This window comes from Aulostomus chinensis, chromosome 21, assembly GCF_037954235.1.
Source record: "Aulostomus chinensis isolate RoL2024-O1b breed Wild chromosome 21, RoL_Achi_v1.0, whole genome shotgun sequence".
Taxonomy (NCBI): domain Eukaryota; kingdom Metazoa; phylum Chordata; class Actinopteri; order Syngnathiformes; family Aulostomidae; genus Aulostomus; species Aulostomus chinensis.
This window is the reverse complement of record NC_141340.1, coordinates 15,235,249-15,255,283: the sequence shown is the minus strand read 5'-3', so window position 1 is coordinate 15,255,283 and position 20,035 is coordinate 15,235,249. Positions and strand designations below refer to the sequence as shown.

General features: G+C 45.6%; 1 protein-coding gene across 1 annotated transcript; it reads right to left on the bottom strand.

The window, feature by feature from the left end:
* Window positions 1-8,036: 8,036 nt before the first annotated feature.
* Window positions 8,037-19,163, bottom strand: mtpap (mitochondrial poly(A) polymerase). The gene is made up of 9 exons (XM_086191893.1): window positions 18,980-19,163; window positions 18,091-18,257; window positions 17,763-17,996; window positions 17,438-17,662; window positions 14,945-15,156; window positions 12,527-12,753; window positions 10,708-10,800; window positions 10,556-10,629; window positions 8,037-8,976 (listed from the first exon to the last, which is right to left on the bottom strand). Exons 1-9 carry the CDS (start codon window positions 19,125-19,127, stop codon window positions 8,632-8,634), a joined length of 1,725 nt encoding a protein of 574 aa, XP_086048019.1. The 5' UTR covers window positions 19,128-19,163; the 3' UTR covers window positions 8,037-8,631.
* Window positions 19,164-20,035: the final 872 nt, after the last annotated feature.

The window sequence follows — 20,035 nt, the reverse complement described above, 5'->3', positions numbered from 1 at the left end:
AGCTTAGTCTGGTCAGCCAATCAGTCGGTCAGTCTTTCGTGAGGGCTGCAACAGGTTGTAAGGAGCTTGGAGCCTCTGATCTAGTGGGCCTGGCCACGTTTCACTGGCTCTAATAAGGCCTTGTAAGGCCCACTCTGGGGGCTGATAGTGGCTTCATTAACCACACTATGACTTTGCGCAAGAAGCCAATAGGGGGGTGTATTCGGGGTTTATTACACAACAGGGACCAGGGGCAGTTTTAATTGGAGCCAACAAGGAAGGCCAGAGATGATAGGAGGTGGAGGGTGAGAGGAGAGCCCAGAATCTGTTTCATGTCTCTCTCTTTGGCTGCAGATGTGATGGCGAAGGGAGAGATGAATAGAAATGTGTCAGAAAACAGGCTAATACTCTTGAGGATGAGATTATGTTTGTTCCCTTTCTCTCATTCCTGCACGAGTAACCTCAACCCTGTTGAGCTGAAGGCAGGCATCAAGAGCTGCAGCGTCAGGCAGTATTTTCATTTGAATTTTATCAGTTCCAGTTCTGATTGATTTCCCATTTAGATTCCTGTAACAGCACGTACGATAACGATAAACAAAATCAGGAAATACTTTTAAGTGTTAACTAAGCATTTCACAAACTAAGTGGTAGAGTAAAAACGTATAGACAGAAATCCCGTCAAACAAAAAAAGTGTCTCGTATTATCTGCCTCCTAGTTTTTTTGTCATTCTCTCTGGATTCAGGTGTGTCAGGAGTCATCAGCCTCCACAGTCGCCAAGAATCACCGGCTCCCCACAGAGACCTCACTAGATGTCGAAACTGTTTCTTCAGTCTCTCTCCGGCTGCATTGTATGTTTGCAGTTCCGCCTGCCTTTTGCACTACTGTAATCCTGTTTTTTTTGTCTGCCTCAGTGACCCCTGCCTGACTCCTGCCTCCTGCTCCAGCCCTCATCCGCCCACCCTCTCAACCTGGACTTGTACCCTGCCCCTCAAGGACATTTCCCCCCCCTCATTAAGCGCTTGATGTGAACCTGCTGTCTGTGCTCTTCTCTGCCTTGGAGTCCGCAAGCCAAAACCTTAACAGTACTATCTGGCCACCATGGACCCTGTGGAGCATGATGTGTTCGGACAGCTTTTTCCCTTTAAGGGTTGGTGATTAGGTTTCAAAGACCAGACCCTGCAAGGCATAGTGGACAAACTACAGGAGCTTTCCACCACCATGACAACCCCCATTTTTTTCCACTGCCCTCTCAGAGCAAGATTCTCCATTTACCCTGTATTTTACTGCATTCAGCAAAGAACTTGAATAGGTGTATGGCCACCCAGCGAGAGGTCAACAGCCCAAGCAGCTAATGACACTCCATCAGGGAAGACTTTCTGTCCATTGTGGCATTAGCCAGTACAGAAGGCTGGCAGTAGAGTCTGGCTGGGATGATGGCACCCTGGTCACAGCTTTCCAGAGAAGCTTGAGTCAAGAAATTGGCAAGAAAATAGTTCTCCATGGGGAATTAACTTTGCAGGATGAGGCTGTAAATTAATCCATCAACAGACTGCTCCCCCTGCACTGCCCTCTACACTTGATCCAGTGCCACAGAGTTTCTCCAAGACCCACCGAGAAGTGCTGAGTATCCCCGAGTAGCCCCGAGCCCTTGGGATTAGACCAGGTTCGCCTGTCTGATGAGGAAAGAGCCTGTAGAATTAATTCTCAGACTTGTTTATATTGCAGTCAAATCAGCAATTTTCTTGCCTCCATCCAGCAGAAGAGTGAATGACGCTCTTCTGGACATGATCCACAAGATTGTTTTATTTATCTTGACACAGGGAGATCTGTAGATGGCGTTGGCTGTCATGGACCAGCCAGTTCCCCCAACAAAAAAAACAATTGCAATGTTTCCTTGGTTTTGCCAACTTTTAACAAAAATTTATGTGCAGTACCAGTAGGGTGGCAGCCCCTTCAACAGCACTCACCAACACTTCTTCCCTCTACCTATGGGACGTCCAGGCAACCTTTGTCAGGCAAGAGGGGCACTGTTTTCTGGCAGATCTAATTTCATCCTTACTTACCACCCAGGCTCCAAGAATGTGAAGCCCTCTGCCCTGTCCCGTCAGAATGCGGAGGAGGAGACCCCCTCACCCGATCCTGCCTCCCTCCCATTTTGTTGCTGTAGTTACCAAGTAAATCCAGTCCATCATTCATCAGGCCCAGTCCTTAACAGTAATTTTGTACCAGATTATCCATTCCCAAGTCCTGCAGTGGGTTACTTCCTCCCGCCTTACCTGTCACCCAGGGAACCACTGGCCCTTTGTATTCCTCCTCAGTACCTCTGCGTTTTTGGCAGGCTGCTCCAACTGTGCTCATAATAGGGGCTCCACCCAGCCAAGCTTGGGCCTGCTCCAACTGCTTCAAGTTCCCAGCCGTTCTTGGTTCCACATTGCTCTCAACTTTTTTCAAGCTCCTCAGTTTCTGATGATTCGATTGTTGCCCCTTGGTTGAAAGTTTCTATGATGTGTATGTGGATTGAGTTGTTACAGGGTGTCCTTTTCTGTCTGTTTTTGCAATCAGGAGTCTTAATTCAGCTACACGGTGGTGCAGTGGTCAGCACTGTCGCCTCACAGCAAGAAGGTTCCGGGTTCGAGTCCCGGCTCCATCACAGGATCTTTCTGTGTGGAGTCTCCATGTTCTCCCTGTTCCTGTGTGGGTTCTCTCTGGTACTCCAGCTTCCTCCCACAGTCCAAAGACATCAAGAGGGGACGAGGCTGATTGACACTCTAAATTGACTGTAGGTGTGACTGTGAGTGTGAATGGTTGTTCGTCTCTATGTGTTGGTCCTGTGATGGACTGGCAACCTGTCCAGGGTGAACCCCGCCTCTCGCCTGTTGACGCTGGGATAGGCTCCACCCCCCCCCCCCCCCCACGACCCTTAATGTAGGAATAAGCGGAAGACAATGGATGGATGGATGGAGTCTTAATTCACTTAATAGAGCAACTTTGTAGGATGTACTGTAAAATGCAATCGCTAAGTATTCTCTGTGGAGCGCAGCACCAAGCCACTTCTGAAATGCACCGTGGCTCCTCTGGTGGAATCACAACAATCGTCTAGAGCTTATTAGTAAGGCCTTAGGCTCCATTTTTTGACAAACCCAGCAGAAAATGAAGGTGGTAAGAAGTCATTGGTAGTTACTATTGACGACAATCACTGTAGCACTTCGTAGAATATTGAGGCATTAAAACAAACTTTGACACTGGGAAGTTTGGCTGCATGCTTGATACAGTGGTTTGAGCCATTTAACTGTAGCTGAACCACAGTGTGAATGGAGAGGCGAGTGTCTCGGCTGTCTGACGGCCAAAACACACTCTGACTCACACGTTTTGAAGAATATCCATTTCTTAAACTGCCGATTGTGCACATAAACCACTGTGACTCAGAAAATAATTGACAATAGTAATAATAGTAATAATTGTAATAATTGACAATTCCAATTACTTTGGGCTTTTATTTTCTAATTAGGGCCTGAGCCAGAAGGTACTTCTGGTTGAAACTTGTTTTTTAGATTATTGACAAACATATTTGAACAAGAGATAAAGTGTGTGAGTGCATTAAGGCATCATTAAAGAATCTGGGATTTTTTTTCAACATTCAATACAACACAAACATCAGAAAAATAGAACAGCATTTTAAGGAAGATTTACAGCGCTAACATTGGAATGATGTCAGCAATGCAGCTCCAGCTGATGAAGCGATTACAGGTGTGAATAAGAGTTAGAGGCTGGGGGCCGGGGTCAGGGCAGAGGAACTGCTGGGGGCCCCATGAAGACTTACAAAAGCTTTGTTGATGTTACAACTGGGGCAACAGCAAGGAGTTACAAATAGCTTTTCATTTTTTCTGGAGGACTAAGCTGGCACAACAACTTTGTGTGTTAGAACATTCCATGAATGAAATGTGAACTTTAAATGCTGCATGTGAAGTAAGAAACTGTACCTGCTGGTATAATTGGAGAGGTCTGAGGGAGGCACCTCACATGCATGTTCATGTTACAGAGCAAAATGACCCAGGAGAGGTTGCGGGAGCACTGAAGATGATCTAGATGTGTTTCCATGGCAACCCACCTGTAAATTGATCAGAGGTACATCAGCCATGTGGTGTAGCCATGTGACTGGGTTTATCCTCCATCAGAGCATACAGCCTGGCCTGGTCTACTCTGAATGGGTAAATCCAAACTCTACTGTCCATTGAAATTTAAAAGAAAAAAAAGTTCAAATCACCAGAGCTGCTAACGATGGGGGTGCTGCTCTGGCGGTCAGAAACGTTCGGCCGGGCTCGAATTGGAAACCATCCCGTAATGGAACAATGGTTCTGTTGGTGGTAACAGAAAGTGGCAGGAATTCCCATACAGGGTCAGCACAACAGTTGACCTCATGAAGGGACAGCGTCGGAGATACAAACCGCTACCACATGATGTAACTTTCAACAACCGCATTTTCAGCCAGTACACAGTACTGCAGATAAACAGGTACATTGCAACCAGAAATACAAAGCGATAACTTTAGGGGCCTCGGCATGCAACAAGTGCATTCCAGAGCCGCCTGTTCCTTCTCACTAGTTTCTACTAGAAGATAAGAGAATCAACAGTGGGGTTAAGTGGCTGGATGCCTGAAGCGAAACTAGCATCAAGACCTCTCACAATGTCACCAGAACAATTTGTGGAACTGAGAGGGGAAATGCTCCGGCAATTACTTTCTCTACATGTCTTTGTTGGAGTGAGTGGGAACAAGTGGAAGGTGTGGTGGTGTAGTGATCAAACGACTTGATAAGGTGACTTAAAGGGCTTCCACATCAAACATCTAGACCAGTTTTCCGTCTACGCTTTCGCTAACAGCACCTAACTGCCGAAAATTCTTTCTGGCTTTCACCCTCGAGCGCGTACAAAGAGCTTTACTTTTTTGTTTTTCATACTCACTACCACCACGTTTTCTCAAATCCAACCTATGTTTTTCTGTCCCTGAGGCCACCTTAATACATTCTTTCTGGCTCTGAAGGCACATTTAGGAGCCAAAAAAGGCAGCAATATAAACTCTGAACCTGTAGGCTTCCTGAGTAGAAGCCAATTCATCTTAGATTCTTTGCCGGTTTCCTAATAAATCAGAGCTCACAGGGTGCCACCTCAGATGAAAAGCCTCCGAGGAAGGTCACTGCTGGGCAGGTTAGCCAAACAAACCCTTCACACACTGAAGCGCTCTCTTTCTGGAAGACAGCCAAATAAAACACAAAAATGTCTGAGATGCAAAGATAAACAAAAAAAAAGTGATTTACCTTGAACAGATTAAACTGATGGTGTCTTTTTGCAAGTGGCCCCAGTCTCCCTCTATCCCCAGAATTATCCGTTGAATGCTCCAGTAAATGGGGTGGAGTATTGCTGAATGTTCAGAACCAGCAAATAAAAACCAGAGGATGCATAGTGCTGACAACTAGCTCCTTCAAATGAACCTTGCAAAACCCAGCAGTCCCATTTCTCCAAATGCCCCCCCAAGGGTTTGATTTCCCACATCACACGTCTTTAACCACTGAGTTTCGTAATGGTTCTGTTGCGCCACCAGAGCAGATCTATAAGAAAGTCACATATGGGAAAAAAACAAGCAGCAGACTACAGAGGGGCCCTCCACTCTGACGGGAAAGAGATGGTCGAGATAGGAAGAGAGCCACCTTAAATGAGGGGGAGATAAGCTGCAAAAGAAGACATCGCCACAGTGAGTCAAGTTCAAAGTTGGGGGGAGGGGGGGGGTGGCATTCATGTTTGGCCTTGGAACAAAAGAATTTTGAAGTTTTTTTAAAGCAGAAAGCCAGAGAATCAGAAGAGGCTTAATCAAAGACTAAACTGTGAAAGTGATAAATTCAGACGAGTGTCTTGGCCCTGGGACGGACCTGTTCAGGGTGAACCCCGCCTCTCGCCCAATGCCAGCTGGGATAGGCTTCACCCCACCCCCACCCCCACCTGACCCTGAGCAGATAAGCAGTATAGGAAATGGATGGATGGATGGATGGATGGATGGATGAGTGTTCTGTAACTTTGTGAGCTACTGCTCCACCCTGTGGTTTAATTGTGTAGGACAGTTAGGGTTGTTAGCTGCTTTTCAGCGGAGGTGGTGATAATGGTAGTGTTTGTTTCAACTTGTGTACATGACAAACCACCTAATAAGTCGTGTGTGTGTGAGTGTGTGAGAGAGAGCAAGAGAGGAGAGCGGAATTTCAAAAACTGTCAAACCTTTTTATATTCATTCATGTATCGTTTTCATTTTGAGAGAGACTGATTGCTTTCTGGTCATGCTTCGAACTAAATCCGATCATCATTTGACAGCCTTAATGCCATCATCATATGCCTTGGAATCAATGATCCTCTGCTCACATACAATAAATCCTTCTTTTATTTTACAGCCAAATATGTAGATTAGGTAATATAAGAAGAAACTGAGCAGTGATTTTAAAAGCTTAGAAGTTCAGGCACAATGTCAGAGGACAAGTCAAGTTCTACAGACTTACTACTGTATGACTTTGGTCCCAATGAGATGGATATACACTTCTCAAAGAAATAAAGGAACCCTTAAACAACACAATGTAACTCCAAGTCAGTCGCACTTCTGTGAAATCAAACTGTCCACTTAGGAAGCAACACTGACTGACAATCTAGTTCACCTGCTGTTGTGCAAATGGAGTCGACAACAGGTGGAAATGATGGGCAATTAGCAAGACACCCCCAATGAAGGAGTGGTTCTTCTCAGTTCCTGTGCTTTCTGGCTGATGTTTTGCTCTCTTCTGAATGCTGGCTGTGCTTTCACTCGAGTGGTAGCATGAGACGGAGTCTACAACCCACACAAGTGGCTCAGGGAGTGCAGCTCATCCAGGATGGCACATCAATGTGAGCTGTGGCAAGAAGGTTTGCTGTGTCTGTCAGTGTAGTGTCCAGAGCATGGAGGCGCTACCAGGAGACAGGCCAGTACATCAGGAGGTGTGGAGGCCGTAGGAGGGCAACGACCCAGCAGCAGGACCACTACCTTCGCCTTTGTGCAAGGAGGAACAGGAGGAGCACTGCCAGAGCCCTGCTAAATGACCTCCAGCAGACCACAAATGTGCATGTGTCTGCTCAAACAGACTCCATGAAGATGGTATGAGGGCCCGACGCCCACAGGTGGGGTTGGCTTACAGCCCAACACCGTGCAGGACGATTGGCAAATGTGCTCTTCACAGATAAAGCAGGTTCACACTGAGCACGTGACAGTCTGGAGATCCTGTGGAGAACGTTCCGCTGCCTGCAACATCCTCTAGCATGACCGGTTTGGCAGTGGGTCAGTAATGGTGCGGGGTGGCCTTTCTTTGGGGGGCCGCACGGGCCTCCATGTACTCACCAGAGGTAGCCTGACTGCCGTTAGGTACTGAGATGAGATCCTCAGACCCATTGTGAGACCACATGCTGGTGTGGTTGGCCCTGGGTTCCTCCTAATACAAGACCATGCTAGACCTCGTGTGGCTGGAGTGCATCAGCAGTTCCTGCAAGATGAAGGCATTTATGCTATGGACTGGTCCACCCTTCCCCCAGACCTGAATCCAATCGAGCACATCTGAGACATCATGTCTGGCCAACGCCACGTTCCACCACTGACTGTCCAGGAGTTGGTGGATGCTTTAGTCCAGGTCTGGGAGGAGATCCCTCAGGAGACCATCCACCACCTCATCAGGAGCATGCCCAGGAGTTGTAGGGAGGTCATACAGGCACGTGGAGGCCACACACACTCCTGAGCCTCATTTTGACTTGTTTGAAGGACATGACATCAAAGTTGGATCAGCCTGTAGTCACTACACACACACTACAAAACTAAAGTGGTAAAACACTACAGTGTGGTGTTTTACCACTTTAGTTTTGAGTGTGACTCCAAATCCAGACCTCCATGGGTTAATAAATCTGATCTCCATTGATAATTTGTCATTTTGTTGTCAGCACATTCAACTATGTAAAGAAAGTATTTAAGAATATTTCATTCAGATCTAGGATGTTGTTTTAGTGTTCCCTTTATTTATTTGAGCAGTGTAAATCTCAAACACACAAACCATTTGTGGTTAAACCTTAAATCCAGATCTGGTCATCCAGGAGACGAGAAAGCCCAGTGAATTCATCATTGCATTGGATAAAGAAAATTTGCAACAAACTCATTATAGAAAACTACTTAACTAAAATAATGTGCAGCAGGATTGTGATGCAGCCAGCTAGCTCAAAGAGCTAACATTAGCCAATTAACATCCACGCATCGAGTAAACACATGACGATGTTTATTGATCGGCTTACTTACTCCACAGAATTGTAGAAATAATGGAAACGTTTGACATGTGCAACATCCATGCACACACTTTTAATTAAGGGGATCGGGGGGGACCAGTCATTTCCACAGTGGGGCCCTAAATTACAACGGGACGGCGATACAGTTGTCTGTCCCCATGTCCAGGTCCACAGCATATGATCATACAGGTCCCAGTCAAACTCTCCATTCTCTGTTTGTACTGCAGTCCAGGAGACGTTTCCACCACAGAGGCCTCTACTCCATGTCTACTCAATTTGTACTGTCCACCACTCACTGAGTAGATAGGATAAAATGAAGACAGTGTTCAGCTCGTTGGGCTATTTTGAGACTTTTTGGTCTTCAGGAAATCTAACAAGGTCTTAAAACTCTCACTGGTCTGCACACTCTGTTTTGGTATTCTTGCGTTAATCCTTGCAACCTGGGAAGGCAGAAGGAGGGTTGCCAGTCCCCAAGGTCTGGAAGCGCTGTCCGCACTGCAAGATTCGGGTTTGCGGCGTTCCGTCTGGTGCAGCTGCCAGGCGCCTTCCTTGCACAAAGCCACAAAGCGGTCCAGTTGTGTGGTATTGACATTCTTGCTGACGTTCAGAGAGGTTTCAAACGGGTTCTGGATGTGCAGTGCTCCCAACTCCGGCTTGTTCTGCTCTTTACCCTGGAGATGAAGAAGGAAACAACGCTCCTGATTAAGTAACTTCATCCAGTTCTTGTGCTACTGACAATACACCAATATTTTTGAGGATTCCTAACGGAGCTGTACGACTTTTACTAACCACTCCCAAATGGAACGATTCTGGAAAGAACTTACGACTGTCACAAGTCTTATATAACAATTCCATAACAAATGAGGCTTTGAACGCAGCTCTTGGCCTGGGATCAGCACCACTGCGGAGGTAGATATGTTGTTTTACTTTTCTAAAAGTTCTGTGGTTGAATAATTTATTATTTTTACAAAGTCTACATAACCATTTTATTAAACAGATCTTTTATCATACAGACGGGGTTCTCCTATCGTTATCTTGAGAAGTGCTGCAAAATTTGCCCGCAAAAAAAGGTGGATTATAAATACATTACATATTTTGTTTATCCTTGGCCCGCAGCAGGCCTCAGGGCTAGCATCAATCACAAGTGCCAAGGAGAAGTGTCGTGTGTGTGTGTGTGTGTGTGTGTGTGTGTGTGTGTGTGTCGTCCAACCACACATCGAGCAGCCAGAAAAAAAAGCAGCAGGAGAGGTAACCTTGGATAATTCATTACCTGGACGACTGAGAATCTTCCCCATCCTAACTAACATCTCCCCTGGAGCTCAGGACCGGGAGGGAAGAAGCTGAAATGACTTTTCTCAAGTGGAGGAGTTGTTTTTTTTTCCTTTCTCTGAATTGCTTTTCCTTTGTGGTGATGCAACAGCCTGACTTCTACATCAAGTTCTCAGGTAGACTAGAAATCAGGTGGGTTAAGGGAGAGACCGTCAACTCGAGCACCTGAGGGACACCGGGGTTTTTTGAGATTGCGGTTTGGTTACATATAATAAACATCGATTTTGTTGATTTGACCCCCTATTTAAAAGATCTGTTAAATAATGTGCAGGATATATGTTTACTGTTCGTTACATTTTTTTGACATTTCTTTGTACTAAGACTCATCTCTATAAGAAATTCTAAATATAGAATGTGTAGGCAAGGAAGAAAATGTTGGGACAGCGAAACTTCTTGTTTCAGTTTGAGTAGTTTTGACTAATCATGTTTCGCTCACGTAAAAAGTTCACGGGGAGTGCAAAAAGAGAACGCACAGGCTGAAATGCAAGGTCGGAGAAATGGCTGTAGTCTGACGTAGCGATTTTCAATCGTTAACGTAAATATTCTGCTTTTATTTAGCATCTTTCAACTCATTGGAAAAGTCTCAAGTTGCTGTAAAGACTGTTAACAATCAGTGGCAAATGGAACAAGGAAGTTTTTGACCGGATTTCTCTGCTGGCTACACCGGAAACCCTGAAATACTGGCCCTTGCTCCCAGAGGCCAAGTTGTCAGACAGAGTCAGCAGGTTCCCAGTTTGAGATATGACCAATGTGTCAAACTGTCAGTAAACAATTTAAGGATGTCAATAGTTTAAAGACAAACTGTCCAGTATGTAAGGAATAACACTTCAGATCCTAGTTTGTTTAATCGTTGTCGATTTGTCACCATTAGACAATATATTTGGTTAATATCATGTTGTGGTTAAAAATAATCATACACACCTTTCTGATATTTATGGAACTCGTTTTGAATCCAAAGGTGGAGTAGAACTCGAAGAATTCACAAAGTAGATGCTCTGAGACAAAGAAGAGAAGGTCGTGTTAGCATGGACAGCTGTTACACACCAGGTACGCTCCGCAGTGCTCAGGCTCACCTAGTGTTTCTGTGTTGGTTTGGAGCTGGATCTTGTTTAAGTTGCTGACAAATGTGCAGTCGTTCCCCTCAATCATGCTCTTGTCTGTGGGGTCTTGTGGGACGAGAGGAGACAGACACAGAAAACAACTGCTTTTACACATCTAGGAAGGACATACACAGGCAAAGACGGATGGCAGTGGACTCTTTATGGAGAGAAAACAAAAGAACAGATGATGGATATGTCCTCGTCCTTATCTTGTCCTTGCCGGACTCATTTATTACTCCAGGGACGCCCTTGTTACCAGTCTCCTCAACCGTGATGAGCGAGTGTGAATCTCTGTGTGTGTTAAACCACTGAGTAATTACCGAGCTGCCTGCATGCTCACATGTGTATCCAGGGGAAGAAGGGTCAATGACCTTCACTGAGTTATGGGCCTTTTATTGTCCAATAAGCACTCTGTGTGATGGAGTCTGTGCAGGGCGGAGGAGGTCCTGATGGGCTGGATTGCTTTTAGAAGGCAATTACCAGGCAGCAATAGTGACAGAGAGATGGAGACGGTGCTGCAGACTGGTATCATGCCAGAGCCTCACCAATGTACTCCATGGCCAAAAACAACCACTTGGAAATGTTCTTGGAAGTTTCTGGGTCACACCTGACACTGAAATTCTGCTGTTGGCCAAAGTTTTTGGCAACACCCTCCTTGAAAGGAAGTTCCAATATTTGTCCTATTTTCTGCAAAACTGCTGCAATGTAACGATACTCAGCAACTGTTCATGTCAAAGCTCACGTGTCTCATTCATGCATAAATTTAAAGGCAGCCGGTCTGAGACGGCCTACGCTGCATCCATGTGAACAGTTGAGTGCAAAAGAGACCGAACATATTGGCCAAAAGGAAAGGAGTATGACACACACCTCAAACTGTCAGTAGATGTATGGATATACATTTCACAGAGCGGCATCATTATTCATCTAATAGCTGTCAATCATTGGTGTCCCTTTTATCTGCAAAACTGTGTTTATGTAACCATATTTGGGAGTTGTGTCTGCGTTCATGTAACCATATTTGGGAGCTGTGTCTGCGTTCATGTAACCATATTTGGCAGTTGTGTCTGCGTTCATGTAACCATATTTGGGAGCTGTGTCTGCGTTCATGTAACCATATTTGGGAGTTGTGTCTGCGTTCATGTAACCATATTTGGGAGTTGTGTCTGCGTTCATGTAACCATATTTGGGAGTTGTGTCTGCGTTCATGTAACCATATTTGGGAGTTGTGTCTTGTTCATGTATCTGAAAGGCAACCAGGGGGAAACAATCCATCAGGGAAGATTTCTGAGTGAGACTTCACTTCCACACATCCATCACTGTGGGGACCTTTTCAATTATGTTGTTGGACACATAACAATCTAAGTCTTTTGGTGCTAAAACAAGCACTTTAAGTCACTTTAACAGAGATGTTGCAATATTATTATAAATATTAACATTCCAGAAAGATGATTTGGTTGCTTACACAGAACCAAACCTGGTGAAACGGCATCCGAGCATGTAGAGGGGGCGCAAACTGATAAACTCAAAAGCTTCAGTGTTTTTTTTCAGTTCCAGCTCTTTTCCACTCAAGCACAGGTTAAGAACCGTTGCTGTCACTGCTGTAAGATCAGAACCAGAACCCCTCAATTCCAACTCTGTGTGCTTTTATGCAGATGACGAGGTGAAACAGCAGCGTAACATCCTCCAACTCCGTCTCTGACCACGACAGGATAGTTCCAAACAATTTCTTTTTTTTTAACCTGAACAATTCTTAAAAGGACTTGTAGTAAGAATAAAGTACACTGGAGGATACCTGCAAGATCTCGCAGGTGGTCCAGGGTGGGAATGATGGGTGGGTTTCTCCTCTGCAAAAAGAACAGCACCATGACGGTGAGGGAGAAATTGCTGATCCAGGCCCCGGAGATGCTGCTGGTGATCCCTTGAGCCCGGGCCCAACAGCGCACGCTGAACACAAGGTGCCGCACCCGTGGGTCCAGTTCCCCGTAGAGGTAGAGGAGCTCACTGCTCTTCATCCCCACCCTGTTCAGAGAGTACAGGCAGGATGAGCACACACATTATCTGATATTTTTCCAGTGGTGGGCTAAGATGGTGGGTGGTGAATTCTTAAGCCTGATTTATGCTTCTGCGTCGTGGCGACGCCGTACCAACGCCGTACCTACGCCGTCAACGCAGACCCCTACGCCGTAGCCCGACGTGCACCTCCAAAAAGGTCGACGCGTAGTGACGTGAACGTCAACGGACTGTGATTGGTCCGCTCACACGACGTTTCCGGTTCAGCACAACAACACCGCCATTTTTAAAGTTTCTGTAGTGAGAGCAACACGCAAAAATAAAAATGGACCAAGCCGAAGAAAGAGTTATCGAGGAGGTTCGCAAGTATGACCACCTTTACAACTTCCATTGTTGTCTTTGTCTCTGACCCATGTGCTATGACCGGAAGAAAACTAAGGAATTCGAAAAGAGTCCCCCAAAACCATACGAAGATAAAGCCACACCCCTCTAGTGGCTTGGCGGTGAATTACAGAGCAAGGCGTTCCCTCGACGCAGAACTATAAATGCACAATGACGACGTAGGGGCGACGGCGTAGGTACGGCGTCGCCACGACACAGAAGCATAAATCAGGCTTTAGACATTCAACATGGAGGTTAACGGAATAAAATTACATCCGGTACAGTGTTTGCTAATTAGTAGCCCTGTTGATGTGAGACAAAAGCTTTCTTACAACCATATTGCTCACCCAGGAGGGCAGACGAGAGAGCCGGACCAGACCCCGACTACGCTCACAGGTGAAGTTATTGTTAAGTAAGCTTTGATCTATAAAGTAAACTGCATGAAAATGCTTTGTACTTGAGGCAAATGATTGTAGAAATGGAAGAACCCAGGTCAGCGCGCGCACAAGCTACACGTTACACACAAGTGCTAACCACAGACGTGAATGATGCAGATGTGAGCTAGCCAGGCGTCTAATGTAGCGTCACAGCGACCATTTTAACATGACGACGCTGCATGAAACGCTCAGGAAAATGAGGAAGAGTTGTCTGATCGACCTCTGACGTTAGGAAGCTCGGCAGCGGGGGAGACGAGAAGAAAATACTTTGAACAGGTTGAGCTGATAAAAAGTGTTGAAAAGTGACGTTTCTCTCGTTAATTCTTAAAAACAATGTTTAACAGTCACTGTGCTGTTCTCTACTGCTGGCCCAGAAAAGAGCATTCATACCCCGACTGGTTCCAACCTGGTAATACTGACCTTTGAATGAAATTTTTTTACAACGGACGCTTCCCGTCACCAAAGACATGGTGCTCAATTGTTTATGAACTGAAAAAAAAAAAATCTAGGAGACCTACGGGAGCAGGATTCAAACCCTAAGCAAGATGAACCCGATGTGCGTTGGACCTACGGGCCCCCGGGTACACAGAGCCAAAGTAACTGGAGCAGTTTTTGGACGATAAAAACTGAAGACTAGCTGAAGTTGAAAATTAAAAAAAAACAACAAAAAAAAACGCCTCACATTCAAGAAGACTGCAGCACTTTAGTATGATTTCTTCACCTTGATGAACCAAACCGCACAACACCACCGTTCAACTTAGTCAAATATTTCTATAAACGTCTGTGGCAGCAGTGTCTCTTGAATACGCTTCCAACAAATCAGATCAGGAGAAAGAAGGTATGATTTAGGCATTTAGGCAAAAAAGACCCCCCCAAAATTTGATACCTGTAAAATGTACATTCCCTTGAATTCATATGATGACTACAGTTAAAGGTTAAATCAGGGGCCAATTCGCTAACCCACCACTTGAGGGCAGGCTTGTCACCACGACTGGATCAGTCACGCCCAGGCGCCACTGTGCAAAGACCCCAAACAGGAAATGCGGTAACTCAGAAGTCTCACCCCCCTAAAATCTATCAAAAACTACTGTTTGCTCGCTGCCATTTCCGTAGAAACTGCAGACTGCGTCGCTCTTGGTTGGAGTGTGTATGCATGCGTAGCCACAGAAAGAAAGACCACAATGTCCTTGAGGGCAACAGGAAACAGAAGTGAAGCCAAACAAGCCCACTCTCTCTTGTAGTTTCATTTTGACAGAATTGAGTAAAACAAGCAGTTTCTGGGAAGCAGGAAAGCTCATTTCTAGTCATTGACCCGGTCTTTAAGAAAATGTTGACACTGTTCTAACAGTCACGCTCTCAGTTCATGCACACAGCGGGAGTACCTGTTGTTGGCTGTGAGGTCACACTGAAAACCAGAGGGCTGATGAGAAAAACGGACGAGAGGGCATCTGGCGCTGAGTATCTTCTGCACCCCAACACATCCGGGTCCAAACTGGTTCAAGCATTCGGCAATGACGGACAGAATTTTCTGGGTGACGATCCTCTCTGAGTTGACCCGCTTCATCTGGTACACCACTGACACGCCTGACTTTTGCTGCGACATTGGAAAGAAACGAGGTTCACTGAGGTCTTGTGACAGCGACACAAGCAGGTACTTGATCCAGAACGACCACACGAACCGTTTGAATTAACAAACAGGCATCGAAGTGGAAGACAACTACGGCCGCACCCCTGCTGTCAGTCACTGAGGAAACTGTGCTTAAAAACGTGGATGGTAAGAAACACGTATCGAGATTCTATAACCTCTACGCACAATCGGCTATTCAACAGAATCAGCATCATCTGGATTAAATGCTTGGAGAACAGGACAGACACACAAACTGAGATTAGTGAGAGGGATTGGGAGATGGCGTGTTAGAAAGCCCCAAAAAATTCAGTTAACACGAGACTGAAATTGCTGCTGTATAAATGGAGGTCTACATAACCCCTGGTAAACTTCACCATTTTCCGCCTAAAATTCCAGATGTCGGTGTTAAATGCCTGACTGTAAAGGGAACTTTGATTCACTGCTTATGGGAATGCCCTAAGATTCTGTCATTCTGGGGAAGTGTAGCAACACGCCGATCAAGGATGACCAAGTGTAATATTCCCTTGATGCCAACAGCCTGTAAACTCGGAGTGTTCCCTGAACACACTATCAGGACACCGAAACAATCCAAAATGGTTGATTTTGGACTTCTCTATGCCAGGAGAGAGACTGCACTAGAGTGGAAAAATGTTGAACCACCACCACCACCACCATTTGGATTATGGAAGGAGGGACTGACAGGTCTTGGACTAGAGAGGTTGACATACGTCGCTGAAGATAATAATACAGAGTTTTAAGACCTTTGGGACTCATTTATGTCTTTCTTGACCAACGAAACACCAAAGTATTGATCCTGCCGCACCTTCTCAGTTCAATGTCATCGCTCTTTTATTCTGTCCATGTGAATAGGTGTATGTTTGATATGCATCTTTGGAAAGGTCTGCGTATTTAACATAAGTTATGATATACATTTTGAATTGCAATAAAAAGTAGTGTTAAAAAAGTAAAGAATTAAACAGGCGTTTGGAGGTGTCATAACAGGGTGATGACCGTCCCATCGGTGTGTTATGGCCCTGACCCACCTGATTGGAACAGACCATGACTGTTATTGATTAAAGCCGTGTGGAGCTGCATCTAATTCAAGAGGGGACGAGGTTAATCCATACTCCAAATTAACTGTAGGTGTGTCCCACGCAGGCTATTGGCAAGCTGTCCCAAAGATCAGTGACACTGACAGACGTGCAAACTGCTCGTTTATTCACTCACCCGGGGACTCACCATCGCTCTGAGGCTGCTAAAGCACATCAGGCTAGCGCCGCTAATGCGCCGGGCTGGTCCTTGTTAATGGCAGTTCTGGAAAAAGTTGTAAAATACAATCGTGGCAGCATGAGATGTGTCGAGTTTACAACAGATGGAAGACACGCGGTAGACAGGAGGCTAACTAACACTGATTATTAATTGGATTCATTCGTCAAACTACACGCTGCACGGGGGGGGGGGGGGGGGACGCCCCTCCGCTAGAAACTCCACCCTTAAATGCATGCAGTGGGGTGGAAATTAAAGAATTATTTTTAAGACATCTCATGATAGTTAGTTTACATGAGATGCAGTCGTCTTTGGAGAAAAACACTCTGGAATCATCTATTCACTCGCCGATGAACGCTCCGACCGCCAGCAGGCCTACGGTCGCCACATACCGTGTGTTGGTGTGCAGCAGGAGTACGACAAGCTTTTCTGCTACAAGCATGGCCAACGCACTGGCCTGCCTTTCATGACTCTTCAACGTATAGAACACGCCTGGGACCGTTTCATCTGTCCTTGGAGTAATTTAGTCACTGTACTGGATCAGGTTGAGTTCACGGAATATTTGTGCGCACGCACACGCGCACGCACGCACACACACACACAGACACACACTCAGCCTCTCAGTTCGGTTGAAGTTCTCCTCTTTTCCTAACTATGCTTTTTGTAGTGTTTCACAGAAGTACAACAACGCCCCCTTCCTCACAGGGCTTATGTATGATAAAAGTATCCATAGAGGAAGCGGACATTCATTTCCCACAGTTACATGTTTTTCCTGACATTTCCTCACAGGTATCTGAAAAAGCAGAGATTGAGATTTAGTCGCTTCTTCGTTCAAATAATGTGAAGTTCCCCTTTAAGTAAAGAGATCTGATACCTCTGACACCTTTAGCCCACAAGCTGGTGAAAACCCGCCGTGAGAGAAAGGAGGGCGAAGCAAAGCGGTAAAGTTGTTAGCTTATCAGGTCCCATCTGACACACCCACCGTCTCTGAATTCCTCTGAGCGATGTCACCCAGGTCCAGGAGCATATCCAAATCACAACCCAGCTTTCCAAAGCCGTTCACCGATGAGCCAAAGGGCCTGATGGTGCTTTGAGGGAAAAAGGCAGTGGTGACATCCTTGAGCAGAGAGCAGACGAGGAAACGCAGGCGGATGTTCTCCTCTGTTAGCTGGTAGGTTTCAGTCAGGGATGTTATTTGTTGCTCTATCTGAGGGGGACAGGGGGACAATACTTCAGGCACACACACATTTTACTAAGTTTTTAAATTGATTGACACATATTTGTCTCTGAAACGGTCAGCCACTTACGCTCTCCTCTCTTGATAGCGTCTGTATGAGCCGATGAATGGGAAGGGTGGTTTGCAATTGGTACATTTGGTTCGACGGCTGGTTCGATGTGTCGTTTGAGCTGAGGCTCTGGAGGGTCAGCAGTCTCGTTTTATATGGCACCACAGGATCGGGGGAAGAATTGGGGATTTCGGCATTTTCCATTAACGAGGCAACACTGTCCCTGGTAGCAAACTCGACGACTGCATGCGTGAGCTGGAGAACAACACAAACATTCAACATCAGCCGAGTCTGACCAAGATTGTCATGTGATCAATTATTATCTTCCTCGGTGCTGACTTTTACTTACCAAGCTTTCATATGAGAAGTACATCTTAACATCGCCATGTTTGGATAAATACTTGAGGATGGTTTTCTCCTTCATTTTTGAGGGGCAGCTGATGAGAACGGATCTTTCTGCCTGCTCTTGTCTCTCTGCCTGGACAGCACAAAACGTCTTGAATCCACTCCTTTCATCTGGCAACACACACACACACACACACAATAATTATTCATAAACAGATTTTGGAAAATGTTACAGTATAACACTTTTATTGCCATCTTTACTGAACAGTTTCAGGCTGGAGAGGAGGCCGCAAGGATCAGGAGGAAGACAAACCTACTGTTTTCCTTACAGTCACGTCATCTCTACATTATGCACCGTGTCGCCATCTCCACTTCGAAACTTTAACATTTAAGACAAATGTGCTTTACTAGAGATGAGCTGGAACAAGTAGCGTCACAGCCACAACCATGTACCAATTTAGAGTATCAATCAGCCTCGTCCCCTCTTGATGTCTTTGGACTGTGGGAGGAAGCTGGAGTACCGGTTGCCGTTGCTAGTCAAAAGCACGACATGCAGGGTCGCATCGGTGAAGGTACCGAGCTGACCTACACCGAGCGCATCGTTGAGGCAGTCTCGGGGAGCTTCGGTCGGCTGGTGCAGCGCTAGCATGTTGTTTGTGTCCAACTGTCCAGAGGTGTTACGAGGATGACGAGCATGACCTGTAAAACCCAGCATCAACAACGACACACGAACGCCCCATCAACAAATCAGAGGACGTCTACATTTACTGGGTAATTTAGTTTCGTCAGACTTTACGCAACACATCCCTGAATCCCGATGGAAAACCACGTCCACCTTCGTTCGTCGACTATGTAACGTGTTGTTTGGAGGTAGATTACTAAACAGCACCGACCCTTTTTCATTTTTCGTTGAGGTTCAGTCAGCGAAGCGACGTCAGACCGACTTCTTCTGTAGAGAAATCTCTCCACCTTCCGTAGGCATTTCACCACGATGCCCCTTCCACCCATGCCAGACGAGTATACCGCTAAGGAGGACGCCATTGCTACTCCCGAAGAAAATGTTTGCGCATGCGTAAAACTGGTCCTACGGCAAGCGAGAGGCGCCAGAATGTCTAATTGTATGTATTAAAACCCGTTAGTGTAAAGTAAAAATGTATTGATAAAACATTCCTGCACACCATAAGAGCACGAGTTCAAATATACTTAGGTGAGTTAAACAGTAACTCACCTAAAAAATAAAGACAACAACAGAAACTGACGAGGCGAGCTGAGTTCACGCCCTGATGTGTGCCTTTGGGGTTCGTGTTGATGATTTATGCACATTAGGACATAAAATACCACGTCTGTCGGTAATAAATAAAAATCAGCTGGGACTAGATGCCTTAAAATGTGTGTCCAGGGGCCACATCCCAGCATAGCAAAACTGAAGGAGGTTGGACCAGAAAAGAAGGGAACAGACAAAAGATTAACAATCAAATTAGACATGAAATCAAAATTCAGAAATTCAGGGCTTGACCACTTGCACCAATGAAGAGTAGGGAGAGAAAGGTGGAGAAAAAAATTGGAAAACAAAAGTATGAGTTCTAAAAGTAGAATCGCTATTGTTCAGACTCTGATTATATCAAGACTTCTTTTCCTCTTCCTAACAAAATCACCTTCTAGTTTAAAGAAGTTTGCATGAATCTGGTGCGGGGAACCAATAGGGAGGTCCCAAAGAGAGAACTCTAGTTTAAAACCCGAGAAAACGCTGCTCTAATGGTACAGGACCTTAGTGTTTACCTCAATTTCGCATCGTTGAAGTTCACTCTGTAGGTCAGGGATGAAACACAGAGGAAGTCGATGAACAAAAAAAAAGATATGTCCCACCTTATAAATCACTTGACAACAACTTGCCTGTGAATCTAATTGGACAGACCTTTCAGCTAAAGTCATAATTATAAATTTGGAGA